Source organism: Prinia subflava, chromosome 4, assembly GCF_021018805.1.
Source record: "Prinia subflava isolate CZ2003 ecotype Zambia chromosome 4, Cam_Psub_1.2, whole genome shotgun sequence".
Classification (NCBI taxonomy): domain Eukaryota; kingdom Metazoa; phylum Chordata; class Aves; order Passeriformes; family Cisticolidae; genus Prinia; species Prinia subflava.
In genome coordinates, this window is record NC_086250.1 from 30,706,378 (window position 1) to 30,734,284 (window position 27,907).

A 27,907-nucleotide genomic window follows, 5' to 3' on the forward strand; every position below is an offset into this window, starting at 1 on the left:
GTTTCTAGAAAGAGGAATGCCACTCTCCAAAATCACAGCCCTTCCTTTGCTTTATGCCTATCACCTGGTAATTTATAGTCCAGGAATTTTGTGGGCAGGTAGAGATTCCAGTTTATTGCTAGCATAACAAAATTAGTAAAATACTGTGGAAGCACAGCAGCTCTAAAGAAGGCAGAAGGAAAAGGATGCAGTAAGACTGGGAATTGTCATTCAGCTCAGTTTCTAAAAAAAGTAACATGTTTCTTACCACTTGGTTTTAAGGACCTTCCAGAACAGATCCAAACCCAGAAATACATAGCACACGATTAAAGCAGCAGAGATGGTACTTTCTCTCATCCAGGAGATGAGAAGATGCAGAATAAATTAAGATCACACAAAGTTTGGTACTTTCTATCCCTCAGAGGGATAGAATCTAAATGTAGTCTCCCTGATGAGACACACTGACAGCTGAAAAAACCTGGCAGAAAGAAGACAGTTGGAAAAAAAGTTGAGAAAGGCTGGAAGACTTTAATAATAGTGAATTATTCCTAATTTAACTAGTTAAGTTACTGTTCCTGCAGAGGGGTGGAGTGCAGAACGTTTAAGTATTATCACTACCAACTTTTTTTAATGCTACATTTATTTTGTGATCTAAATCACAGGGGTTAAAATGAAAGGATAGGAGAGTGAGCTGCGTAGAAGAAAAAAAACAAACCAACAACCCCCCCCAAAAAAAACCCAACACCAAAACTAATAAGCCAAATCAAAAACAAATAATGGCAGAAAACTTGTAGCTTTTGCTAGGTGCAAGTTAAAACCAATGTGTCTTGTCCCACCACTTATTTTTTTTAATAGGGTTTCATATTGGAAAGTCAAAATGGCAAATTATCAGCCTACATAACCTCAATGTAAGGAGTGCTAGTAGATTTTCATGGAAACTGCCTTATATACTTGTGATAATCCTACTTTTGTCACCACTTCCAAAGTTATTATTTTAAATGTGCATTTCATGGTTAAACACAATTTATTTGGAACTGTCCTATAAGTGACAATTCTTATATGTTGGCCTAATTATTGACCTGATTCTGTAGATGTAAAAGTTTAACGTCAGAACAAGCAGTAAATGGCAGACTGGATTTAAAAAAGAAAGGAAGGGTAAATGCAGTACGAGATACTTCTTCAGGAGCACTCGCATATCGAATGGCAGCTTTGACATCACAGCCCCTCTCTTTGCCAGTTGCTGTCAACCCTGTTTTTACCACCATAGCTATGGGAGCAGAACTTTTCCAGCAAGGTTGGTTCCCTCGCCTAGCTTTCCATGAAGCTGCATATTCTCAGCACTACTGACAACAACGTTGCAGCGTTGGGGTTTTCTTAATTTTTGTTTAAGGTAGGTGAGTTTTTAGAGCATGAAAGGTCTGTTAAAAAAACATTCTGTATGATACAGTCGTGAACACCAACTTAGAAGTCTAGAAAGTCTGACCAAAATAAGAAACGACTGAAGAAGACAAGAGGCCAAACTTAGGTAGCTTAATACAAAATCAGTCTGAGGTTTTAAACACAGCTGTCCTGCATGAATTTGTAAATCAAAAAATCGAGGTAACATGGGCCAGACCTTCCGCTAGCCGAGCACCCCCCCGTCTACAGCTCCGCCGAACCGTGTCCCACCGAGGGCTCAGCCCCCCTCGGCCCTGAGCCGCCGTGTCCCGGCGCGGGGAGCGGCTCGGAGGGTGTGACTCTCCCGTCCCGCCTGGGGCAGCGGGCCCGCGGCAGCCCCGCCGGGCCGGGGCGCCAGGGGCGCTGCGCCTTTAAGAGCGATGCGCGCAGCGCGCGCGCGGAGCGGCCCCGCCCCGCGCAGCGCGGCCGCGCATGGGCGGATGGGGAGCCGCGCTCTTGGCGCGGCGGATGAATCTGGGGCTCGGCCGGCCGCGCCTGGAGCGCGGCGCTCTCGCGGGCCGCTCCTCCCCGCTCCGCCCATGGCCTCCCCGCTGGTAAGGGCTCGGCCCCGGCCCCCGCCGACGGCCGCGGCGGCCAGGACGGCGGGCAGGCGATCCGCGGCCGGCGGGTATCGCCCGACGCCGAGGGCTGCCCGGCCGCGGCCGCCGCCCCCGCTGGTGGAAACGCTCCGGACGCCGGGACCGGCGGCTCCCGCCGCGCGCGGGGCGTTAGCGGCCCCTGAGGGGCGGGGGAGGGCGAGCGCGGCCGCCCCCGCCCGCAGCCTGACGGTGCGCACCCTCTCCCCAGGAGGACCCCGTCCTGATCCGGCCTTTCCGCGGCCACACGGCGGCGGTGACGGGCGTTGCCTTCAACAGGAACGCGGCGGGGCTGGGTGAGTGCGGGGCCGGCCGCCGTTTGCTTTCCGGGCGGGGCAGCCCGCTCCCTCCTCCCTCTTTCCCTCCCCGGAGCCGCCCGGCGGTTCCGGGCGCAGGTCCGGGCGCGGAGGCGGGGCGGGCTCCCGCGCCCTCGGGCGGGCTAAGGAGTCTCTGCCCCTTCCTTAAGCGACAACTTTTTGAGCAAACCACAAGGCGGGAGGAGGGGTTTGTCCCGCGGAGAGAGAGGAGGAGGAGGAGGAAGTAAGTGAGGGGAGCGCCGCGGCCGGAGGGGCAGGGGGCTGCTCCGTGCCTCCGCTGCCGCCGCGGCCCCCCTGGAATCTGCCGGGCCGGCTGCGGAGGGCTGGCTGCAAACTCTGCCGGCGGCCCGAGCCCGAGGCTGGGAGTGCCTGCAGCCCCCTCCTCCCCGGGGGCGCGGGGAGACCCGGCAGGAGTTCACGGACCCCTCTCTGCTAAGGAGCTGCCTTTAACTGCCTAAGATGAGGATCCGTCTGGCGAGAAGATGGACGTGGGTCCGCAAAAGCTGCATGTTCCTCGGCTTCTTAATGATCGCTTACTTTGTGGTGGAGCTGTCGGTTTCTTCCTTCGGTGCCTCCCTCGCCGGCGAGAGCATCACTAAAGGGAAATGGGAGAGGCGCTTTTCTGACAGAGCAGAAGAAGCTGTCGATTTGGCTCGTCCAGTTTATGACAAACCCCCACCTGATCCTTATGCTCCAGGAGAATGGGGTAAACCCTCACGCCCACAGCTGAGTCCTGAGGAAAAGAAACAGGAAGAAGAGCTGATTGAGAAATATGCAATAAATATTTATTTAAGTGATAAAATTTCTCTCCACCGGCACATTGAAGATAATCGACTGAGTGGTTGTAAAACTAAATCTTACAACTACAGAAGACTCCCCACGACATCTGTTATAATTGCTTTCTACAATGAAGCCTGGTCAACACTGCTGCGGACAATACATAGTGTTCTTGAAACATCACCCTCAGTGCTTCTGAAAGAAATTATACTGGTGGATGACCTGAGTGATAAAGTATATTTGAAGGCTGAACTTGAAAAATACATAAGCAGTCTGAAAAGAGTTCGCTTGATAAGAACCAACAAACGAGAAGGATTGGTTCGTGCACGCTTGATTGGTGCTACCTTTGCTACCGGTGATGTTCTCACATTCCTAGATTGTCACTGTGAATGTGTTTCCGGCTGGCTGGAACCGCTGCTCGAGAGGATTGCTGAGAATGAGACTGTGATTGTTTGTCCTGTCATTGACACCATTGATTGGAAAACGTTTGAATACTACATGCAAACGGCAGAGCCCATGATTGGGGGCTTTGACTGGCGGCTGACATTCCAGTGGCACTCGGTGCCTAAACACGAACGTCTCAGGCGCAAATCTGAAACCGACCCAATCAGATCCCCAACTATGGCTGGTGGCTTGTTTGCTGTCAGCAAGAAGTATTTTGAATACCTAGGAACCTATGATACAGGAATGGATGTTTGGGGAGGGGAGAACTTAGAATTATCATTTAGGGTTTGGCAGTGTGGAGGCATGTTGGAAATTCATCCGTGCTCCCACGTGGGCCATGTATTTCCAAAGCGTGCGCCCTATGCTAGACCAAATTTCCTTCAGAACACGGCACGTGCTGCTGAGGTGTGGATGGATGAATTCAAAGATCACTTTTACAACAGAAATCCTTCAGCAAGGAAAGAAAACTATGGAGACATTTCTGAAAGAAAGATTCTTAGAGAGCGTTTGAAATGCAAGAGTTTTCACTGGTATTTAAAAAATGTGTTTGCTGAGTTGCACGTACCAGAAGATCGTCCGGGCTGGCACGGTGCTATCCGCAGCACAGGAATACCTTCAGAGTGCCTTGACTATGTGTTACAGGAACATAATCCTACCGGGTCTCACCTTTCTCTCTTTGGCTGTCATGGTCAGGGAGGCAACCAATTTTTTGAATATACATCAAATCAGGAGATTAGATTTAACTCTGTAACTGAGCTATGTGCTGAAGTCCCTGAGCGTGAAGACTTCATAGGTATGAGGAGCTGCCCAAAAGATGGATTTCCTATCCCAGAAATTATTATCTGGCACTTCAGAGAAGATGGGACTATTTATCATCCTCATTCAGGGAAGTGCCTTACTGCTTATCGTACGACTGAGGGGCATGCTGATGTGCAGATGAGAACTTGTAATGCTGGAGATAAAAATCAGATTTGGAAATTTGAAAAATAACCACGTAATAATCATGCTGGTAGTATGAATTGAATGGACTGTGGTCTCCAAGCTTTTTACATGTGTGAGCAGATAACAGTGCTTGATTGAATACCTTGGAATGTTTTCAGATGTATCTGTAGTGGTGTAGAAACTGTCTTACTATGATGAGCTATGTGGAAAGCAAAAGTACATAGTGGAGTTCGGTTTCTAAAACGTGGGTTAGAACATCTAATGCCTTTTATTTTTGTAAAATTTGGATCCATTATTACTTCATTCCATCTTGATTATGGTAAAACAAAGGGTTCTGAGTGGACCGGGGAGGGATGTTTTTCATCTTAAAATTATGCAATAATCCTGCAAGATAATGTTACATGTAAACAAAAAAAAATTTACTTACCGAAAAGGTTAAGGTTCTTGCAGAGGTATTAACTGACCTACGTTGCAGATGCATTATAAAATATGTATCTAACACCCTCAGTAATGCTATAGTAGCGTGTGATTGAATGGGCATTGACGTGGCAAGTCGAATCTAAGCCTTATAATAGTCTGCATTTTTCTGAGAATGTACATGCTGTCAAGGGTACTATATAATATGGAAGAACAGGAAGTTTATTTACTAGAAGGGCTTTGGCACTGCTTTGCAGTCTTGTACCTATTGTAAAAATCTTACCCCATGGGGCTTAGACAGGAGCTCTCATGCTTTTAGAGGAGAGTGTGGTAGCAGTGGAACCAAGGACATACTGGTGATACCGCAAATGGAAGAAACAGGCATGTCTACAAGTAAGGATTTTGTTTAAAGGCAATGGAGAAGGAAAGGAACCACAAAATTGCCTTAGCTACTGCTGTTTCTTAGCTATATATTTAATGTCTACATTTCCTCTGTGTAGCCTTTTCCATGTTCAGCCCCACATCCTAGGGACACAAAAGTTATGTGATCGTTGTTTGGGTTTTGTTTGGTTTTTTCATTTGGTCTGTCAACAGGGTAGAGGAAGGTAACATAGAGGAACATTTGGGCTGGTTTGCTTTTAGTGTTTTGGCAACAGTTGGCATGGGTCAGCCCTAGGAAGAGTTTTGAAATAATACAGCATAAGCTGCCTCTTTCTAGTCAAAACAATACCACGGGAGACCTTGGGTAAGGCTGGGAAGCTGAAGTTTCTGACATGGAGGAGTTGAAAAGACAAAGGACAGCTTGGAGGAAACTTAAGATTTGTTGGTAAGGAGGTTCACAGAATTACTTGTTTAAAATGTTTTCTTTTTTCTGTTATGCTGAGTTTTTGAAGAATACTGATTCTTGAATCATGTCACTAATCTGTTTTGATTGTGATTATAGATGGTAGATGTGATAGATCTATTGTGTACTTGAAAAAGAATCTTGTGTTAGTATCTGTATTTTAGTTTCATAAGATTTAAGTTGAACACTTTTCTTAATGTGTTGGGCATTCCAGCTGTTTTGATTACTTCCACTGAAGTGATAAATGTTCTTCAGCAGCCATAGTGCAGTAAGTCTTTACATGGGGCTGATAGGTAGAAACTTAAGCTGGTGAGCATTAGGAATCTGGATACTTGAGGAATGTAGTGGATGTGCATTTGCTACAGGTGTTAGTAGGTAGAAGGGTTAAAAAGGGACAAGTGAGACCTGATGTAGTTGGAGTTTTGCCAAAAATAAAATAAGAGTAAGTTAGAACATATTCTTAAATCTTAGTGACTTGAAAGCTTTGAGAGGTTTGGGTGGCAGCAGGTTAAGGTGGAAGACAAACAGAAGAATATTTTGGAGCTTGGAATGCAGCATTGAATCACACTAAAGATGCTTGCCACTGTGTGGCATGGATTCTTTTAAGACTTTAATTTATTTTTAGGCAGTTACTTACAATGTGATTTTTTTCCCCACTTTTTTATCTTCCTTTTTTCCCCTAAATTTTTTTTTGTTTGTTTGTTTGTTTGTTTGTTTGTTTCTTCATTTAAAAAAAGGGAACCTTTTAATACATAAGGGAAACATTCCTGAAAAATTGCATTCCACTTTGCAGCAGGAATTCTTTTGTGGACCTGCAAGTTATGAACTATTTATCAAATTTCAAGAGGCAACCAATCATTATGTACTGGGCCAATAAATTATATAAAGTATGTGCTTTTGTGAAAAGCTTGCTGTTCACTCAAAAGAAGGCTGTTGTATTCAATAGAAATGACAGGAAAGAGGCCTAGGTTCTCCTGTGTGACAGGTCGTGAATAGTACGTGCAATGCATGTTTCTTCAGACAAAAGTAATTAAATGGTGTGAATATAGACTATGCAAATTTTATACAGTCAATTTTTTAGCACTTGGCAAAACCTGCTTTTCATATAAAGAAATACCTTCAAGATAAACCTGACAGTCAAAGTGTTCCTTATCTATTTAAGCAATAATTATAAGTGAGTCTGCCTCTCAGTTTGAAAAGTTACTCTATGTATCTGAACCCTTCCTTCTCCCCATGATCTCCCTTTCTGCTTTTGGAGTTATTTAGTAACAAACTAGGGAGAGCAAAAGAAAAAAAATTAAATGGCCTGGCCCTAGAAAAAAAAAATTAAAAATCTTTCCAGTGGGAATAAAAAACGTGTGAATAAAAGGAGAAGGGACTAGAGAAAGAAAGAAGGAAAAAACAAACAACACCTTACCATTTCAATACTTCTATCCAATTATTTTTCAGCATATACAGATTTCTGGAAAATCTGAAACTCTGAATGGTTTTCTATTCTGTTAGACTTTCAAGATTTGGTGAACACTTGTATATGTTTTAAACTACTGATTCTAAGTGACTTAAAAGAAATTGAATGTAAACTTGACACTGAATAAATGTGGAGGGCTTTGGGATTCCTTTTGAAAAAATAAAATCCAGAAAATTAAATGTTGGCTAGTGTGCTGACTCTTCTCAATTCTTTTCCTCTTGGTACATGCATACAGAATGCAACAAAAACTGCCAATAACTTGAACTTTTGGTGGTTATTAAAAGTTCTTTGTATTTTATCCACTGTGCTTAGAATTACAGAGTGGCTTTTTTGACAGAGGTTCAATTAATAATTATTTTTTTCCGTGTAGGAAACCTTGCAATTCATTGCTACATGTATTTGTATTGTGATGTTATATTGTAGCACTGAGAGCTGCAGGGTTCCTGTAAAGTGTGGGGACTTGTTGGCATTGGTAGGGTTTGAATATTCACACACCCATCATGTGCACTCTATTCCATCTGGCCTATAATTCTTGCACTGAGTGATTAATTATATTGGAAATGCTTCGGTATTTTGAGAGATGTACATCAAGCTATTAAAGCCTGTCTGAGTTTGTCTCTTTTGATCTTTGCACAACTTTCTTAGTCACCACTTCATTATTGTGGGAAATGAGAGTGAAATGGTCATTCTGTATTACAGCAACTTGTGTTCATGTATTTGTGTGTGTATATATAACAACGTATCCCGTCAATAGTCACAATTCATAAATTGAACTTTGTTTCATTGCACATACCACAAAATCTTTTTCATGGCATATGTGAAGCTCAGGTATCTGTTTACACACCACTTTGTATCTGTTTACACACCACTTTGCTGTAGATCCTTTGCTTTTGCATAAGGCCAGGTCTGTGTCTTTGGTGTTCAGTTCTGTAATGGCTCATCAGCAGAAAAGCAGATTATCTAGTGATGTATCTGCTATATGTGGATGTGTACAGAGGCATTGATGTTTAAAAAAAAAAAACCACTTGGGTTATAAACTGGAGTAAGTTGTGTGTTGGAGTCAGCTCTGTGTGAATTTTCAACTTTCTACATTTTAGTGATATTTTTCAGTTGATCATAGCAAGGAGAAATTGTCTTTCACCTCTAAACATGGTTCTGGTTATGTCATGTATTCTCTGAGGAGCAACAGCCCTATTTGTGCTATGGTACAGTCTAAAAAAAATATTCTGGCTCTTCTGTGCTATTATTATTATTATTGTTATTATTATTATTATTATTATTATTATTATTATTATTATTATTATTATTATTATTATTATTATTATTATTATTTTCCCCGATGCAAATATTGCATAGGCAGCAGGGAGTCCAGAGGGAGAATAAGGGAGATAGTCATGGATGTCCCACAGAAAGGAGAACTTCAGGTCACTGCTTGTGTCTCATTTGCCTTGGGATAGCCCATCTACGAGACAGCAAGCTACAAGAAACCAGGCTGTGAATGAATGGTGCTGTCATCTTCCTAAGAATATTTCCCTCAGTTTTTAGAACTGAAAGCTGACACAGCACAGCCTTCATGCAGTTGGTAAGATACCACAGGTATTTGGTAGTTCATCAATGATTTGTTTTAGAAGCCATCAATCTTGTCTGTTTCACATATCCAGCCTGATGCCTTCGAATTCTGTTTTAGCTTATGTTTCACTTTTTCTTTTTAGTTTTACTCCACTGTAGATCACACTTTTCAGAATCAAAGGGAAAAAGGAATTTTTTCAAGTACAATTAGAAAGACCCTGCTGTGAAGCAGGATTTTGAAAAATTGAAGTGGGAAAATATCCTGTATTTTTTTGTCAAATATAGGTTTGTTGCTATGGGCATAGAAATAGTTTGGTCTCATATCTTTTAGCAGAAGCTAGTCTTTTAGGAATAAAAATAGTATCTTTGTATCAAATTCATGAAGGGTATTTAATAGTTAATATTTGATATTCTAACATGCTAATATTTTGTTTGAGGCTTGCCTTAACATGTGATCATAAGGAAACTCAATTTCTTTGTGCTGTGTTGGTGCTTGAAAGAAACTGAGAAGAGAAAAGCTATCTTCATGTACTCTTCCAACTTCCAGGAGACCCCCTTCTTCCTCTTCTTTTTTTTCTCTGCTAGGGTTAGGAATTTGGCAACTGAGAGATGGGAATGTGAATACCTTGGGTTTGTTTATGTCTATGTACTAGGATTTAGCAGAGATGAAGATGATAGGGATGTGGGAAAATCATGTGTACCAGTTTAATTCAACTGTTTACTGTCTTTGCTTGTTATAGGTTCCTGAAAATGATCAATCTCTGGTAAAAGTTAGGTTTGCCTTTTTGACTGTAAATAGTATAGTTTGCCTGCAAAGTGGCTGCAGAAACATCACCTTCAAACATGCTCTTTGTGTTTTCAGATTGACAAATTTATGTTCTGTTTTGAACTAGACAAATGTTAGTATTATAAAATTGGTGCTTAAATAGGATTATAGAATCATCATATATCAATATCTTCACTTAAGTGTAGATATCTGAAGTGTTAGAAGTCATCTCTTGAGCTTAAGTTGGCATGTTTTTCCAGAGTTAAACACTTGATGCTTGAAAAAAAAATCCATCTCAAAGATCAGAATGAGATTACTGAAAAATTTGTCTATCGTTTTTAGGATCTGGTAAAACCAAATCTGGATTCATACTTGCTGATGTGCATTATGTTTGGCTTTGAATGTTTTGCTCTATATCTTCAAAGTACTTATAAGCTAGTTGGCTTAGTGTGTGGGAGAGCTACCTGTTAACAATTATCCTTCTCCCAGTCTTGTGACATCCTCCTGAAAGCCTGGTGTTGGCATTATTTGCTACCAAACTTCTGCTCAGGCTAAGCATCCATTCAAACCTAATAACTCCTTCCTCCCTGTAATCCCCATTAAGTTCTCTGGTGAATCCAGATCCATAGTCATTAGCTCTGACTTTTAATAAGAGCAGTGAGCAGACTCCTAATATCTTTTACTTCTTGCCAGTTACCTGCTCTGTGGATAGGTTTCTTATATTTTGGAAACTGAAGAGGCAGTGCAGAGCCTACAGATTTGCAGGCCACGCGGAAGCAGTCACAAGTGTAGAGTTCTCACCAGATGGGCAGGTGCTGGCTTCATCTTCCCATGATCACACTGTCAGGCTATGGATTCCTTGCATGTGAGTATAACTGAGCAATACTGGTGTGAGTTCCATTATTGTGCAGTGTGAATGTTGGGGGCTTTAGTCAAGTTTCTTTTTCTTTCCTGCATGCCTGGGCTTTGACAGAAGCAGAGATTGGGGGCCACAAGCAACACAGTTCTTTACTGTGTATTACTTTATTTTCTGAATATTCTGCAGTTTCAAAAAAAAAAAATATAACAACTCAGAGGTCACAGTTTCATGTGTGTAGAACTATGCTTTGTAATATTTCTCTGGCTTAAAGATTATATTTGAATAAGGACTGCATGGCTGCACTTCATTTTGGGGAGACAAGTAATGAAGAAAACAACAGTTTTTTGGAAAAAATATTTTTAATTAACTTGCCTTATCAGACTGTTCTTGAGTAGTAGTAATTATGAGTTATTCAGTATGATCTTAGACTGATGTTACTTGAATTTTCAAGTGTTTTATAGATTACTATATTAAAAAAACTTCTCTTTCAAATACTAATGCTGATGAGACTAAAGGCCAATGCTGCTACTTAATTGCACTGTTCTGTAAAATTGGTCATGTTAAATGCAACTTAAGGAATGTTAATTCTAATAATACTTAAATAAGTAAAAAATGATGATGACATTAAAATTTGGCCTCTATGTACTGCTTTTTCATTTGGGTAAGATTCTAAATATACTAACATTGAGTTTTATGAGGATTTAAACTCTTCAATATGAATGTGATTTGTGACTTGGTATTTGGGGTTTTGTTTCGTTTTCTTTGCCCCGCCTCCCAGTCATGGAGAATCATCAGTACTGAAAGGTCATACAGCATCTGTTCGGAGTGTGAGCTTCTCCCATGATGGCTACTCTGTAGTTTCAGCATCCAATGATAAATCAATAAAAATATGGAGTGTTTGCTATCAGCGCCTTTTGTTTACCCTATTCCAACACACTGGTTGGGTTCGCTGTGCCAAGTAAGTGTTGTTTTTATTCTCTTGGTAAAGTAGAATTCCTAACAAAGGGGATTATATATCCCAGGGTAGAAATGAGAGAAGAAAAGTCTGTGAATGACAAATAATGATCTCTGACCAATAATTAAAATTTAATAAATTAATCTTTCACACACAAGTTTTGTATAGATCTCCTAGCTGAAGTATGAAAGCTTGCTCTGTGTTAATACGTGTTCGTACTGAATCAGTTGCTGTGTATTCATTCTATTACAATAAAGGACAAATGGGGTCTTCTGTATTTTATTTTCAGTCAGTATCCTGTCTTTCGACAGTTTTGTTTGGTTTTTTGTTGTATTAACTTATTTCCCAGCACTCATTTCTAGATTTATCATGCATTATAGGGGTTTTCTCAACTATTCTTGGAATAGTAATGGCATTGAAGAATGGTCATGAATCCAGATGAGTTAAGCTTACATAATTGGAAAAGGTAAAAGAAATGGCCTTTGGACTGCGAGTTAGGATTCATACTCTTTAAAGACAGGACAGCTCTTCAAAGACAAGAAAGATTGCTGATTATTTTCCTTTTCAATTTTTCATTTCCTCCATATTAATGGAAAATCTGCAGTTAAGAGAGGCCTGATGTAAGCCTCTGGAGAAAGGAATTTAACACTGGTGAAGTGCAGACCCCTACAAAGTTTCTGGTTGTTGAAAAGAAAAAGGAAAGCCCTAGGGAATCACATGTGAAAGTTCTTGAAGAGTTTTTTAATTTCATTGTGCAGTTGCTCAATAAATGAAATAATAATGCTCAAGGAAGTTATAGACAAGTCAATATTCCTGTTTAAAAACCTAGTCTGCTAGTCTAGGAATAATTGTGAATGATTTGCCCACTCTTTGTAAGTTTAGAAAGAACGCAGAGAACATAAATATAGGTTAACATTGAACACAAGATTCTACTGTGTCCTCTTTGTCTTTTTACCTATAGTTTTCTATAATAATCTCTGTCACCTGAAGTGACATCCATAGGTTGCTGATACCTTCCCTCCAACTCCCTCTCTTCCTTTTGCTTATGGCTCTGTTTTTAATTGTAGTTGAGGCAGAGTGGAATAGGGGGAGAAGCTTTTCTTTTCAGTTTTATTAGTCCATGAGAAATACTTGAAGTTCAAATGTTTTTTAAATGCTCCTTATTTCAAACAGGCTTCCTTGGTTCTGGTGTTTTGCTGCTTATGTCTCTAATGCTAATCTAGGCAGAATCAGTTGTTAAGTAATGCATACACTTGTGTGTTCCAGATTTTCACCTGATGGAAGAATAATAGTATCTTGTGGTGAGGACAAATATATTAACATCTGGGATACAAGAAATAAAAACTGTGTTAATAGCTTCTCAGATGATGAAGGGTAGGTTTTACTAGAAAAAAAGGAGAAATGTAATAGTGTAATTTCAATGATATTAATTTAATGTTCTGTGGTATTAACATCTATATATGTTGAATCTGAAAACAGATCAGAATTCTACCATCCATGTTAAGTAAAAGAATTCATATAATATTTTTCTTAAGAGGTTAACTGGCTGCACTTATCCAGCTGTTTCCAGCAACCAAGAGATAATCCAAACAGAAGTGAGATTATTCTTGTATTTTGGAATATATCTATATTTTCCTTCCATTTTGATAATGCTATTTGATATTGGATGCTTCAACAAGAAGAAAGCTTGAAGACTTTTCTGCTTGTTGATGAAAACAATATTTTGTTACCTTTGGTGGTCTGCCTTATTTAAGTTTAAAAATACTTGCTTTTACTTACATGCAGTTTTTTAAAAAACTTTCATTGAATCCAGAGTTGTAGTTAACAAGTCAGTGGAATATTTGTCTTGTATATGTGCTTTGCTGATTTCATGGCTGGCTTCCTCCTTTTTCAAGTACAAAATGTTGTATAGCTAGATACTTTGTTCTTAGACAAAATTATTTTACTTGTTGTTTACAAACTCTTTGCAGCAGTGTCTTCTAGTAACTTTGTGCTCTAAAGGTTTGACTTGGATCAATTATATTTTCAACAAAAGCAAGATTATGATTTATCACGCACATCTTATTTTCTTAGGCTTATTTCATTTATTTGAAATGCCTTATTTGAGTTTCCATACATGTAGATTCCACACAAGTTTGTGGCAGCTCAGTGTTAATATTATGGGGCTTATATATGTACACACACGTAAATATTTCTGTGGAAACACATTATAAATCTGTTTTCATTAATTATATTTAGATTTGCAACTTTTGTGAATTTCAACCCAAGTGGAACATGTATAGCTTCCGCAGGTTCCAATAACACAGTGAAACTATGGGATATTCGAACGAATAAGCTACTGCAGAATTTCAAAGGTAAAAACAATGTAGTTTGTTTTATTTTCTTTACAATGGGACTCTTTACAATTAAGTGTGATTTACTGAGGTCTGTTATTTCATTCCTTACTGGTTAAAGTGGACAAACAAGTCATATTGGCATGTTGTAGGTATCTTTTTGTAGTCTAGCAACCCTAAGAATTCATTCTGAATCCTTTTTATTTCTTTGCTTCTCTTAATTTTTAGAGCTGAACTAATCAAATACTTTGGAGAGTCTTCTATGCCCCAGCACTTTGGTTGTTTGTCCCTTAAAAGAAGTAGTTCTTTGGGAAGTAGAAAAGAGCAAAGAAATAAAGTATACATATCCTCTTAGTAGATATCTACAGCCTTTGAATATTGTCTTCTGTAAATCAGTTCACAGAGCAGGGGTTAATTCTGTATCATTCCATCCTTCTGGTAACAACCTCATCACTGCTTCTACTGATGGCACCCTTAAGATTCTGGATCTCTTAGGAGAAAGACTTATGTACACTCTTCATGGACACAAGGTATACACAATAATTCTTTTTTAAATGGAGACTTTAATAGGTTGTTCAGTATCTTTACAAAGGCAAAGTAACATTTATGCCATTGTATCTTTTATCTTGCAACTTGATAAAATTTAAAAGTACTTGCAACAAGATAAAATTTAGTGGACAGCAAGGTGTTGTATTAATGCACCTTGTCACTGGTAAAGCGGTTGAGGAAATGCATCAGTTTTTACCTGTAACCATGCTTTTTATCTGTCAGTATTACACCCTAGATATTAAGTAAAAGCTCATGTTTTGAATCATTAATAATTTACTTAATTTTCAAAATCATGTTATTTGGCACTTCAGTCATTTTGTCTATTGAAAAACAGTGTTTTTCAAGGAGGGGGAAACTTACAGAAGATAACTTTCATGAAGAAAGGCAAGCATTTCCTCCTTTTTCTCTTACGGTCAAACAAACCCTTTTTTTTGTTAATGAATTCATTCAAACATATTACCTTGAGTAATATATATTTTGTAATTTTTCATTGCAAAGCTGAAATATAAAATCTAAGGAAACTGCCACTATTTTCCTAGTATAGATTGTTGTAATTGTAACATAGTATCTTATGAAAATGTACAATATTAACTTTTCAGTCAAGTTTTGCAGAAATTTCACTACAGTAAAATTGTTCTTTATTTTACTAAAATTGAAAATCTTTTATATTAGGTAATGGCATCAGTGTTTTTCTCTTTGCACTAGAATACCATGATTCAGTAATAGCCTAATTTCACTATATGCTGGTTTTTTTCCAGGGACCTGTACTTTGTGTGGCTTTTTCAAAAGGTGGTGAAAAATTTGCCTCAGGTGGAACGGATGCTCAGGTTTGTGGTATTGTCTCCTTAAATTAAATGTCCTTATGTTTGTTACAGTGGATGGGAGTTAAATATAGTATGTCACAGTAACATGCTAATTACTCACATGCTCACATGTATTCTGTCTACTAGTGTGTTATGTAGACTTTCCATTGAATTTTTATGATGAGGAGAAGAGTAGCCACTTCTATTTTACATGTTAAAATAAAGGAATGATTTTTAACTAAAAATATTTAAAGTGTTGCAATTCAGTGTCAATGAAGTAGATGTGTTGCAATTAATATTAAGGTTTAGCTGCTTTGTTAGGTTTTCACTGCTTTTAAAGTCCTTACTCTGTAGTTCTAGGTATGAAGTTGTATTACTGGAAAAACTTTGTCCAAAACTGGGAAAAAAACCCTCTTGTGTTACCTTCACTTACTTACCTAGGTGAAACAGTAAAGTACTGGATTTTATAAAGGGAAGAAAAGTAATTTGAGCATTTAAAAAAAAGTTAAACATTAGGTCTTACAATTAATCTCCATCTGCTGTAATAAATCTCATAGTTAAGAACAAAGCTTGGAATCATCTCTGTCTGGTCTATAAGGTTTCCAAAAAGAAAGAACTTCTGTAGCACAAGATATGAATTTTCAGTCTGAAATGTTCCTTAATATTACTTGTCTTTTTCATTGTTTCCTGTTATAAAAAGCTAAAAGCTCAATGTAGATGTAAAAAGCTATGCTGTTAAAATTAAGATCTTTTGAGTTTACCATAATTCATGGCTATAATGTGTTTTGTGGAGTTTGAAATAAATTTCAGCTAGTAGCAGAGATGGTCTTGGGAAATAATAAAAAAATTGCTTTCTGTCACAAAGTGTTAAGTAAGAAGTACTGCCAAGACTAGAAGTTACTGGAAAATTGAAAATGTTATCAAATGTCCAATATTAATTTTACAAGCAGGGAAAAAAACCTGCTAAAACCAACCAAGAATGGGGGAGAGACATTTATTTCTTGACCCACTAGTATGATTTTCTCTTTTCCATACTAAAGTTTTAAATAAGATTATAAGTCCCCAAATGCAACTTAGGTCCTACATGATTTTGAATTGTGGACCTTACCTTCCATGAGTATTTAATGACTGTTGATATATTATACTTAACTTGAGAGGGACAAAAGTGCATGTATTCACTAGGTCACATGACAGAAGAATAATCTGAGAAGCTCTGATGAAGGCAAGGACCTATAGTATTAAGCCTAACACAGCCTCCCCATTGAATGCCAACACACCCTGGGAATGCTGGTCTTACTTCAAAGTTCCTTTGGATTTGGGATCCCCTGAATCACATATGTGTTCAGTGCAGTCATGTCGTTGCCTTTTTCCTGCCCTGATTTTCTGTTGTAGAGCTTCTGGGGCATGAGAGCATGGAGAAAGTAGGTAAAAATCTATGTCTCATGTTCCTCAGCAGTTATAGTGGGTTCATGCTGAATATATGAGAGGGAAGATCCAGTTTCATCAGAAGCACTTCCTTAGTTAAATACTGAATTTAAAAAGGAGTCGTAGCAGGTCTAATAACTGTTTAAATTACCTTAAAAATGGCCCTTCCTGTGTTTGTTGAAGTTTTTATCTTTGTTTTGTGAAAGTTTTGGTGGGAGAGGAGTATTTACTTTGCTTCAACTTTCACTTTTCTAAGTTTTAAAATGTGCTAACCACTGTTGGGTAACTGCCAAGTTGTATATCTTTATCTATAGTAAACATAAGAATGTTATTGCTCAGTGTCCATTGTTTTTTGATGTATACACACATCTATTTCTCAAACATCCTCTTTTGCTGACCCGTCTACAGCCTTTCTCCAGGTCTGCCAGGAGGATGGTTGTGGGACTTCTGAACTCACTGATTGTTGGTTTACTGTAATTGTAGGGTGTACTTGTTGGAAAAGTTCTGCTGGCAGAACAGCAATGTCACACTTATGAGCAGCGCCTGGCAGTAGAAGTTTCATCTTTTACCCCTCATGCAGTACCCAAAATATACTGTCTGTTCACAGCATGAATTGGAGGTAGCTGATACATTCTAAGTTTATAGAAGACTGCTTCCTTCAGACCTATGTTATTTCAAGACTATTATGTTTTCAAACAACAGGTCTTTCCATACCTTTCCATCAAAGAAGGAAAGCAAATATCTCTGCTTCTTGTGTCAAGTTTCTGGTTGGTGCAGAACCAGCTGACAGCATTGTTCAGAAGCACCTTAAATATTTGAAACAAACACTGGATACTTTTGTTTCTTTCTATTACTTCTTTCCTCAAATGAAAAAGATCTCAAAGTGTAATGTTCTGAAGTTCGTGTTCCTCACATTTTTGTCTATATGTGCATGTGGCAATTTATTTCATTAACCTGTTGCCATGGAAAACATAAGACCTTTTATGTGAAAGAGCAAAGTTGTACCTGTTTGTTCAGAAAGTAGTGGCCTATGCTGTTAATTCAGTTACTGTATAGAAGAGACAACTCATGTCTGATGAAGGCCTTGGTTGGAATGGAAGTAGTTCTTCATGAAATACCCTTCTTTCTAGGGTTGTGCGTATTTGCTTTTGCACTTTTGCATTGCAGTTGAGATACTCAAGGCATATGTGGATGTGTCCATGCTGGTTTTACTCTCACTAATTTTTTAATCTGTAATGATGAAGCTGCAGGGACATGTCCTTTCACTTTGGAACAAAATGAAATATATTTAGAGCTTGAGCAGCTCAAAAGCTTACCCCTGATAAAAGGTGAGCTGCCTCCTGCCTATACTGTTATTTACACTCAGTACTGAAACACTTCAGATCACTAAACCAGCAGAAAATTAGCCTGAAAAAATGAGGGGAAAGTACTGAAAAATATAAGTAACTTTATTCTGGACTGAATGATGGAAATAGTAGAACCTACAAAACTTAGGAAGGAGAGAGCTGTGAATTAACTAATCTATCACCTAACAGTCCTGCAAGTGGCAGGTTCTCAGGAGGGTGTAGGTAGTTTGACTGAGATCTCTGCATCCCTCTTTCACTGTTACTAATGTCTGAGTTAGTCTGGGTTCATCTTTCTGGTGCACTGTCTCCCAGTGTATATTCAGAGTCTTTGACTCAAGGGAGTCATGAAAGATGTTGAACCTGAAATGAACTTGCAGTAATGCAGCTATTCAAGGATATATTAAAAATACGATATGGTACGCTTGAAATTTCTGTGAACAAATGTATGATTTGTGCTGCTTATTAATTATTAATATCTGAAAAGTACTTTTCATGTCTATCAAAAATATTGGCTGGACAGGGAAGTAATTTTAAGTCAGATTATAGTCCCCTCTTTGTTTTTTTTAATTTAGCTAGAAGCTGTAGATATCAGCATCGGACTTTCGGTAATTTCTAAGTGTCTCAAAACACCTTTTTTCTCCCTTGAAATGTAAAGTAAGAAGGAGTTCACAGGTCATGTAAATTTATTTAAATTACTTAAATATGCAATTATTTTGTGACATGAGAGAGCAACATTGTGTGTTATGATTACATTTCCCAGAATATTCATAAGATTGGATAGAATACCTTTGGACTACCACTATATCCTATGGCCTTTGTTTGTCATTTGGTCATTGTTTGACTTGTTTCTACGTAGAACATAATTGGACAAAGTTCAGAAAAGAAATTCCTGTTGCTGAAACACAGGAACCAGGTGTTTTAGAGTTGTGTGGAACTCTCTTATTTCTCTTATTTCTTCAAACTTTCTTGTTAGACCTGCTTTGTAAGGGGCAGAAATTTAACAGTATATGATCCTTTGATTTGGCAGAAAAGTAACTTGGGACAGTTCAGTGGGACGGGAGTTTGCTTTGTTTTGTGATTATAGACATATTTTAGAGGTTATTTTTAATAGAATGAACCACATCTTCTAGATCTGAAGTAAAGAAACTCTGGGGAAGTGTCTGTGTTGCAGTAGAGATCAGACTAAGACATCACTGCGGTGTCATTATGATGTAGTGATCTAATAGTAATGTAGATCTTTACTGAATAGTTATGTTTTGAATACTGAATAACCTTCAAGTAGTTATTGATATGAAGGTTTCTTACAGCTATTACTATGGAAAACCAACTTTGATAGTTTGGATTATGAAGAAGTTCTCAAACACAATTTTAGAAGAACACATACTGATGATCCTCCTCATCTTCTTGATATTTTCCCAAGGTCGTCTCATTTACATGGTGAAAAACGTAAGTCAATTCAGGTGAGTGCAATCAATTGTCTAATACAGGAAGTAAGAAGCTTCTGTGAACACTGTCTGACATTTATAGTTAAATATGTTTTATATATACCAGAGAGCTTTTTATTGTTATGTATAATACTTTGGAAGCAACCATAATTATTGAATCTGCATCAGGCAAGCTGGTGCTGGCAGGTTTATGCTGAAATTACTTTCATGCTTCTTCTATGTCTGTGCTTTACATCTGATTCAAGCAAAACATACATGATAATCTGGTTTGTGAAATAACACTGCAAGTGTTGCAGGAGGCATCTGAATCTTCAATGAGCTTTGGAATACTAATCAAACTATGTCATTATAAGCAGGACAAAGTGGTGATATTACTGAAAGTCAAATACTTGATTGTCACAAGCTGTCTCTCTTTCCAAGACATTTAGGTATTGTGAGAAGGTCTTGCTATGTATCTAATAGACTTGCTAGGCTAGCAGTGTGTTTTATGTCATTATGTAGTCTGATTTCCTGACATTTCATTCTTGAACTGCTTTACTGTCAAACTATCTACTGGCATCCATCAAAAGTGTTGGAAATTAGGAACCAAAGTGCAATGTCCAATGTTCTGTGTCAGTATTAGTAAAAATCCTGTGTTTGTCAAGTAGTCTGAAAGTTATGCTTAATAGGTAAACAGTGCTATGCCTTCAGTGAGGCCATTGTTTATGCTTTATTTGTGGCAGTCCCCAATAGAGGTGGCTGGCTTCTGGTGATTACCTATATTTTCTTCTCTTTTTTGATAGTCTCCAGGTTCCTCTAGTGTTGAAGACCTGTATCTGAGATAAATCTAGGGACTTTCTGATTGCTGTAAAATCCTATCAGAGTGCTTTAGAAATTCACTGTTGCCTGGGTGCCTACATATAAAACATAGATACTGCTGCCATGGCATTTGTTTCCTGCTCACGGTTTTAAAGCCTTGACATTTGGGGATATTGAGCTTTTTTTTTGGGGGGGTGGGTACATTGCAACATGAATACATGCAAATGAGTAGTATTAAGTTTGAAAACATTTGCTGAAGGGAAGAGAACTCTGATAAAATCCATGACTAAGACTTCTTTTGTGCCTGGTTCTATTGTCAAGTCGGATATGAAGCTTTCTAATGCTTAGCATTTTGGTCAGAACAGGATGACTGCATGTATGACAAGCTTCATAAACAAACTTCCGTGCTGGGCTTTTGTATTTGTTGTAAGGTAAATGAATTACTTGAAGTTTACTGGTACGAGCCTTCAGTATAGTTGGTCAGTGCCAGAACAAACTCAATCACAACATATGCCAGCAGATTCAAGCCAGTCTTGCTGAAACAGCGTTTTGCTTCAAGGCCATTCAAAATGCACCCAGTTATAACATGTGTTAAACACAGTAACTTATAGCTGCAGGGGTCCATTGTTTTCTTTTCAAGTCAACATTTCCAGACCTCTCTGCTGCTCACTTGCCTAGCAAAGATGTGAGTATGCTCTAAACCAGTTTTTCAGATTTTTTTTTTCTTGTTCCTGGTCCTGGTTAATTGAGAAGCTCTGGAAAAACCTTAATGAGTTCAGGCTATAGTTAAACTAAAGCTAGGAAGCCTCATTATCAATACTGAAAGGGCTCATCAAGGAAATTCAATAGCTGAATGTCAAGAAAATATTTATTAGTTAGCTTTGACAGATTTAACTTAGCCTTATGTCTGCATTTATTAATGGCTGCAGCATTTGTAGCAGCTTACAGGCTCCTGGGCTGCTCCATAGTAGTGAAAGAAAGCTGTGTGGCTTTGTCGTAGCAAAGTTTTGGACTCTTTGTGTTATATTTTCTGGCCCGATTTTGGGATTTTAACAGGAGTTGCTGTATTTTGTTTTCTATTAACATGATATTGTCACTAGAATATCTTTCTCTCAATTAAACATTGAGTATGTTATATTATTCGAGACAAAAGTGTCTAGCAGTTTCAACAAAACTCATTACTGCAATGTATTATATTTTTATATTTTAAAATTAAATAATATAGTAATACTGATTAGAATTTCTTTTGCAGCTAATTTTTAAAATTAATGTAATAATATAATAATTGAGACAATGTTAAGGTGAAATTATCAAACTTTCTTGCTCCATATGTCTTGGTTTTGTTGCTTCTCCTGTCTGTCTCAACAATTGTGGGATTTTTCTTGTGATGAGGAAGAATAGACCTCACCAACTGGACAAAAATGTAATTTATCCAGACAAAACTGCTAGCAGGTTACTACCAGCTTTAGTTAGCATGCACTAATTCTTAGGTAGCACTGTGCTTGAAATTTTTCAGTGTTCCATCTTCTCAACTATATCCTCTTGTAACTGAGAAAAACGCATAATGTCTAGACCCACTGTGCTGTGCTGTACTCTGGAGAAGAAAAAAAGGCAAAAAAGTATTTCTGTCCTTCAGTTAAAACATTTTATTTTTTTCACGTGCCAACCTCTTTCTAAACCAGAGGCAGTGGAGAGAATTCTAGTGTTAGGCTGTTCCACTGCAATCCCAACCTCTTTCAATGAGGTCAATGATGAGTCTTTCAATGGCTCTTCATGTTTCTAATACATAAGGGAAAAGAGGAATGGAATCACAGGCATGTCAGATCATCTATTTCAGGAGATCATCTATTCGTCCTATCAGTGTGTTGGGGGTTAGATTTGGTTTGGTTTTTTTTTTCACTTACAGATTTTTTTTCCCATAAGTTTCCAAGAGGCCTTGATGACTACTTAGTCAGAACAAAAGGGAGTACTTGAAGGACATGGCAGCACAAGGCTACACCTATTGTTTATGAGTCCCTGGGAGTGTCCCTCAGAGGGGAGACATAACTCGAGCTTTGGGAAAGGTAAAAAGACAGAGCTGGGAGAGGGGAACTCACTCTTGCTCTCAGCATCGAGGAAGACAGTCAAGCTGCCCCCCGTTGCAGGAAGAGTTCGCGGCCCTCACTCTGCCTCTGCCTCATCCTGGGAAATCTACCATCATCTGCTCCTGTACCCGGGAATCCTGAGCTCGCTTTCTCCAGCCTCCCCCCACCACCGCTGCCTCTTCAGAGCTTTGAGGTTCTCCTGCTACTCTGTAGCCCTGCCCTGCCCAGCCCTGCCGGGACACCCCTGCTGCTCCAGCTGCCAGTGCAGAGCTCCTCATCTCATCCACCAGCCCGGGACTTTCCTCCCTTCCAGCTCGGCCTCTCGGAGTCCTGCAGGGGCACCCAGATCAAACTGCTCTGGGCTTTTTTTTTGTGAAAGAAAGCCATCAAGGTTCTTGGTTCTGTTTATTATTAATGCTGTAGTTGTTGTTTGTTTGTTGTTTTGTCATATATACTAGTAAAGAACTGTTATTCCTATCCCCATACCTCTGTCTGAAAGCCCCTTTAATTTTTTAAATTAGGATAATTTGGAGGGAGGGGATTCGAATTCTCCATCTCTAGGGAAGTCCTGCCCCCTTCCTAGCAGATACCTCTTTCAAACCAAGACACAGTGGTGCATCAAGTCATGTGTCTGGTTAGGGGGCCTTGAAGAGTGTTGGAGATTCCCCTGTCTCTCTGTGTGATCTATTCCACTACATCACAGCAGTTGTAATGACAATTTTTTCCTGTTGTCTCATCTACACCTCAGATCGTGCAGAACTGCTTCCTTTCTTGTTATTTTCTTCCTTTCTCTTCATATTTCTGTGTGAACAGGGTAAGATAATTGATCTTAACTAAACAGAAGAAACACTATTGTAAGAGACTTGGTAACACATGCAAGAGTTATGGGCAGGCAGAGGATGCAGCTTGGAGATGGGATTTTTAGAAGTATCAATGACTGCCTAAAGTTTGCTACAAGCCAATACAAGGTCATCTAAGTGCTTGAGATGTGTTGTAATACATTGCCTTGAGTTATGCTCAGCTGGTTTAGTCACTTCTACAACAGGAATGAAGAGGGATTACCTTAGGATAAAATTAAAGGTATTAGAACACAAAAAGCGCAACAGATGTACAGGCAGAACTTAAAAGGGAAGTAATTTTCCCACTATTTTTTAAATTCCTAGGTTTCACAGGTTTTTTGTTTATTTGTTTGTTTGTTTGTTTTGGTTTTTTTGGTTTTTTAACTGCTTCTGGTTAGCTATTGCTTCTCTATCCCTACTTGTCTTAGTGTGGCAAAGTCCCTGCAATTCCACAACTTGATTCTCGGGAAATAATATGCACAAAAATGGAGCTGGCTTAGAATTTATTCAGCTGGGATCAGAGACACAGTTGCAACATTTTCACACATCACCTGTTGGAAATGCTGTTTTGAATAAAGCAGCTGGCACAAGGGCATTAAGAACTGCAGGTATCATCTGATGTTTTGCCTTCAGGATAGTGACAGAAAGATAGTGTTTAAATGTATTTTGCCTTTTCTGATAACTTTTTCTTATTCACTCTTCAAAGCTATACATTGAACCAGTAGTATTTCAGATACCTTTCAGATAACCTTCCCTGGTTTTTTCCTACCTACCTTTTTTTTGAGGCATAATTAACTTTTACAAGAAAATCATTAGTTGTGTCTTCTCCACAGCCCAGCAGTAGCCTGAATTTTAATGCAGTGTTGAATTTCATGTTCTTGACTTGTAAAACTATATAACTGTTCTCCTACTGCCCTAATTAATGTGATTCTTGAATATTCAATTAAGACAAGATTTAATGCTTATAATGATTGCAATTTTTCAGACAACTTGGAAATGTAAGTAAATGATTTGTTCTCTAAAGGCACCTGCTTTTTTCTGTTGACCATAGAGCTAATCTTAAGTGATTACCAGCTCAAATACAGGTGTCTAGCAGTATGTCTAAATTTAGCTGAGATAAATCCCAGTTGTTGTCTCTATTTGACATAAGAACCTTGTGGAGTTATTTGAAAACAGTATGTTTAATTAGTTATGCAGTTTTAGTGAAATATACTAAAAACTGCATTCCACTTGGTGAGAGTTGTATTTCTGAATTTGCCATGTTTGTACGTAATTGACCTTTCATGCGCTGAAGACTTCTTTAAAATAAATGGAAGATTAGAAATGAGCTTCTTTCAAAACAACTGAGTTTTGACCATATTAAGTTGCATAGAGTTTATCTCTTGTGCACAAGTAGCTTCTGTTGGTTTAATTTCATCTTAAAATTTGCAGTGTAATTTCAGTTGTAAATATTGTCTTAGATGAAGCAAATTCAAATATACACTAGGTGGCAGTAGAAAAAAGATTATACGGCTTGCTTGGCTTGAGGGGCCCGGTTTAGAATAAAGAACAGTGTTTAATCAAATTGAAAGCTAATTTTCTCTTGCTATGTTTGGAGAGACTATCTCACAAGTAACTAAATCACTTTCTTAAGAAATCCTTTGTGAGTCATTTAAAACTTCCTCTTTTGATATTTTATTAACTTTATTTTTCTAATTCATGAAAGATTCTGTAGAAACCTTCTCTTCAAATGCATTTTATGGTACTATGGATCAAAATGTGGTAATTGTATTATCATATTAGAAGGTGATATTGAGAATATTTATGTATCAGTTTATCAGGTAATTAAAGCAAGGCTTTGAAAGAGTGTTTTTGAAAATCTGTAATATGTGACAGTACTCCCTACCTTGCATTTAGTGTTTTTTCTGTGTTGTTTCTTAGAGTTAGTTCTTTTCAAAGACTTACCTTTAAGGCTTCCCTTGGTAAGATTGTTTTACAACTAGCTACATCACCTTGTCACAAAATGTCAAGTAATTTGAAACTTTTACGCTTGGCTTCATTCCATTACCTCATTCATTTTTAGTGCAATATTAAACACTAATATCTGTACAAAGTAGTTAGATTCAGCCTTTGTATTTTTGTGCATTTCTAGAGACCTTTTAGATGCTATTTCTGACTAGTTGCTTAATAATTTTATATTTAATTTTTTTAGTATGGCTTAGGACAGTTCCTCCACCCCCAGTCAGAGTTTACAGTGCTCCTCATCCTCAACTTATCACTGGTAAAGCAATAAACAGAAGTATATTCAGAGGAGCTTTCATTCTAGCTCCAGGATGGGACACTTCTACAGAGAGAGCATATTTTTTTAACTTAAGAATACCATGTATTTATTGACCAACCTGTATCAAGAATTTATGTCATTGTGCAATATCTCCAATTATATAGCAAAGAGATACTATCTCAAAGAAGGTGTTTCAAGAGCTATTAGTGGTAATAGTACAGTAGTTCCTCCACATTAGAGTACTGATAGCTAGGGGACCTCTGTCCCTCTTCTGCAGAATCCTGCAGATGCATTGTCCTCTCTTCAGTGCCCAAATAATGCATGTCAGAAAATTACTTCAGTCTCACCTGCCCATAGTATGATTGACACTTGGATAATTCATTAATTATATTTATTGTAGGGCTGACAATGTCAGAAGCAACTGACCCTGGTTATCCTGGATACTGAATAAATGTAAACTCTGTGGGACAGTTGCCTATGTAATCTCAATAGACATAATATTTACAGAGGCGAAACAGTAAAATTTGCAGGTTCCTTCCTGCTCACCTTAACAGTGAAAAAGTGGTGAGCAATACTACGTTAAGAGGAGATTTTGATTAATCATGTTTCTGCAGAGAAGATGCTAAAGGAGAACGCCAGTTAAAATGGTAGAATTTTTAGCTAAATAGAAGGTTATTACATAGACCATGTTACCTGGCTTTGGTTCTCCTCTCTTCCTTTCTTTCCTCCAAGTCTATTTGACAAAATTGGAAGAAAGCAAGACTTGATCCTGATATCTAGAAATGAGGGGGAATTTTAAGTGTTAGCTCTGATAGCCATGTAGCAGAATGTGTTCTCTTGATTGTCCCTGAGTCCCTGTTCATTCTTGACTGATGCATTTGTAATCAGAAGACAGAAAAAAAGATCATAGATGAAGAATGACTTGTTGAAAGTGAATAAAAGAAAGATCTAAGCTCTGCTACTCAGAGAAGTGAACACGCTTAAAAACAGTGTTAAGATCTCCCCTTGAAAGTTTGTCATCTCTGATTTGTAAGTGCTGCAAAGTATAAGAATCGCTTGCACTTTAAATAATTGGGTAATATCTGTTTTTAAATGTTTCTTTACCTTCTAGCTTGCTAGTAAACTTTGCCTATCTTCTTCCACTTGTAGTTACTGAGGGAGATCTTGCTTCTTTAATTTAAACTAAATTTCTGCATGTAAGTTATGCAAATCTAAATCAACTGAATGAAAAGTCTTCAGGCAGTACAAGATTGCCCTCCTTCCTTGGCTATTCCCGATACAAGATTGTATTCTAGCTACTTAATAAGCATGTCTCTGACCTGAAGGTCTTTATACCAATTGTTTTGACCCTAGCATCAGGGAGTTTTCCTTGTGGAAATAGCACTGAAGCAGTTACCCAGTGAGCAGCTCTGGCTGAGCCAGAATTTTGACAGTCTTCAGGTGAAGTATCAGAATCTTCCTTTGAGAAGTCACAATAAAATGACCCTTGTAGCTAAGAAACTTTCAGCAAATAAACTTCACCGTGTCACTAGGCAAGTGTGAGTTTTGGGCGTTCTGGTTTTTTTCCCCCTCTTTTAATAAGGTGGCTGGAATTAATGTCTCTGAATTACTGATAAAAAGATGGAAAAAGTTCATTTCTCTTTATTACATCAGACTTCTTGGTGATTTGAAAGTCTTTCTGTAAATTTTGCCAATTCATAAAATAATAAGAATAGTACTTCCATGTATCATGCTGAGAGGGCAGACATCTTAGGCTGTGATACACCTAGATAATATAATGGTAGGGATAATAGCACACAGTTTTTTATAGGGAGGTTATTCTGATCCTTGGGTGAAACCATATGATAAAAGCAGCAGCTTTCTCAAATTTCATATTCTCTGATACTTTCTTAAGTTTCACTTTCAGGAAAAGACATTAAGAAAATATTGCTAAAGTTATAGATTAACTCCTATAGTCAAAAATAAGCAAGTAGTAACTGTGATATTAACAGCAAAATTGCAAATACTGTGATGACATATCTGATCAGTCAGCCTCTGACACTGTCCCAGTAGAAAGCAGTTTTTCCTGTGGCTTCAGGAGCAAGATCATTTGTGTTTGATCCATTAATTTATCACAGATCTCAGTGTTACCTCCTCCTTTTTTTCCACAGAAGTGCTTTCAAAGTTATTTTGGCAATCAGAGTTGGTACAGAAGAAGTAAGCATATAAATGGTCAGTTGTGGATGACTGAAGGAACTTGAATGGGGATTAGGAACAACTGATCTGGGTTGCTAATTGTGTCCTTAATTTTTATTTCAGTGTTATTTCCTTTTCTCTGTTGGTGCTGAAATAATGATATAATTCATTTTCAACAGGTCAACCCTACCTTTGATGTGACTGATACACAAACACCTGACCCAACTGTCATTGATATTAGACCATCTTCACTTATCAGTACTCCTGTAAGTTGCTTTAAAAAAAAAAGGAAAAAAAAAGAAAAAGGGTAGGGTGTAGCTAGTATGTTACAGAAATGTGCTTTTGCTGTCCATATGAATGAAATAGATTTTTTAGCAATTGTCAAGTGCTCAGAGCTCAATATCCTAAATTCTCAACTTAAACTTTCTGTCACAGTTCCTAAGTATAACCAGAAGATGGTGTAATAGCAAAGCTTTCATT

The 27,907-nt window shown here is 38.3% G+C and overlaps 2 protein-coding genes across 6 annotated transcripts in view; both read left to right on the top strand.

Moving 5' to 3' along the window:
- Window positions 1–816: 816 nt before the first annotated feature.
- Window positions 817–27,907, top strand: part of POC1B (POC1 centriolar protein B) — a 51,595-nt gene continuing 24,504 nt past the window's right edge. Inside the window, exons 1-10 of one of the 3 annotated variants that reach the window (XM_063396363.1) lie at window positions 817–1,970; window positions 2,224–2,308; window positions 10,250–10,421; window positions 11,194–11,373; window positions 12,637–12,744; window positions 13,609–13,724; window positions 14,100–14,233; window positions 15,011–15,079; window positions 19,134–19,286; window positions 21,993–23,011. In XM_063396363.1, the coding sequence (XP_063252433.1) occupies window positions 1,797–1,970; window positions 2,224–2,308; window positions 10,250–10,421; window positions 11,194–11,373; window positions 12,637–12,744; window positions 13,609–13,724; window positions 14,100–14,233; window positions 15,011–15,079; window positions 19,134–19,286; window positions 21,993–22,043 (1,242 nt within the window). In that variant the 5' untranslated portion in view covers window positions 817–1,796 and the 3' untranslated portion in view covers window positions 22,044–23,011. Of the gene's footprint in view, window positions 1,971–2,223; window positions 2,309–10,249; window positions 10,422–11,193; window positions 11,374–12,636; window positions 12,745–13,608; window positions 13,725–14,099; window positions 14,234–15,010; window positions 15,080–19,133; window positions 19,287–21,992; window positions 23,012–27,606; window positions 27,694–27,907 lie in introns of those variants that run through there. The other 2 variants (XM_063396361.1, XM_063396362.1) reach the window with 2 other exon arrangements.
- Window positions 2,326–27,693, top strand: GALNT4 (polypeptide N-acetylgalactosaminyltransferase 4). Of its 3 annotated transcripts, none has more exons than XR_010080246.1 (2): window positions 2,326–5,735; window positions 27,607–27,693. XR_010080246.1 is itself a non-coding variant. In XM_063396360.1 (1 exon), the coding sequence occupies exon 1, from the start codon at window positions 2,789–2,791 to the stop codon at window positions 4,538–4,540; it is 1,752 nt and encodes a 583-aa protein (XP_063252430.1). In that variant the 5' UTR covers window positions 2,326–2,788; the 3' UTR covers window positions 4,541–7,400. The 3 variants fall into 3 exon arrangements, 1 of the variants encoding a protein (XP_063252430.1); XR_010080245.1 differs by lacking the exon at window positions 27,607–27,693 and adding an exon at window positions 10,250–10,388; XM_063396360.1 differs by lacking the exon at window positions 27,607–27,693 and having other exon boundaries at window positions 2,326–7,400.

Coding starts and splice junctions, on each gene's coding strand:
- GALNT4 (XM_063396360.1), top strand. CDS start 2,789: ATGAGGATCCGTCTGGCGAGAAGATGGACGTGGGTCCGCAAAAGCTGC.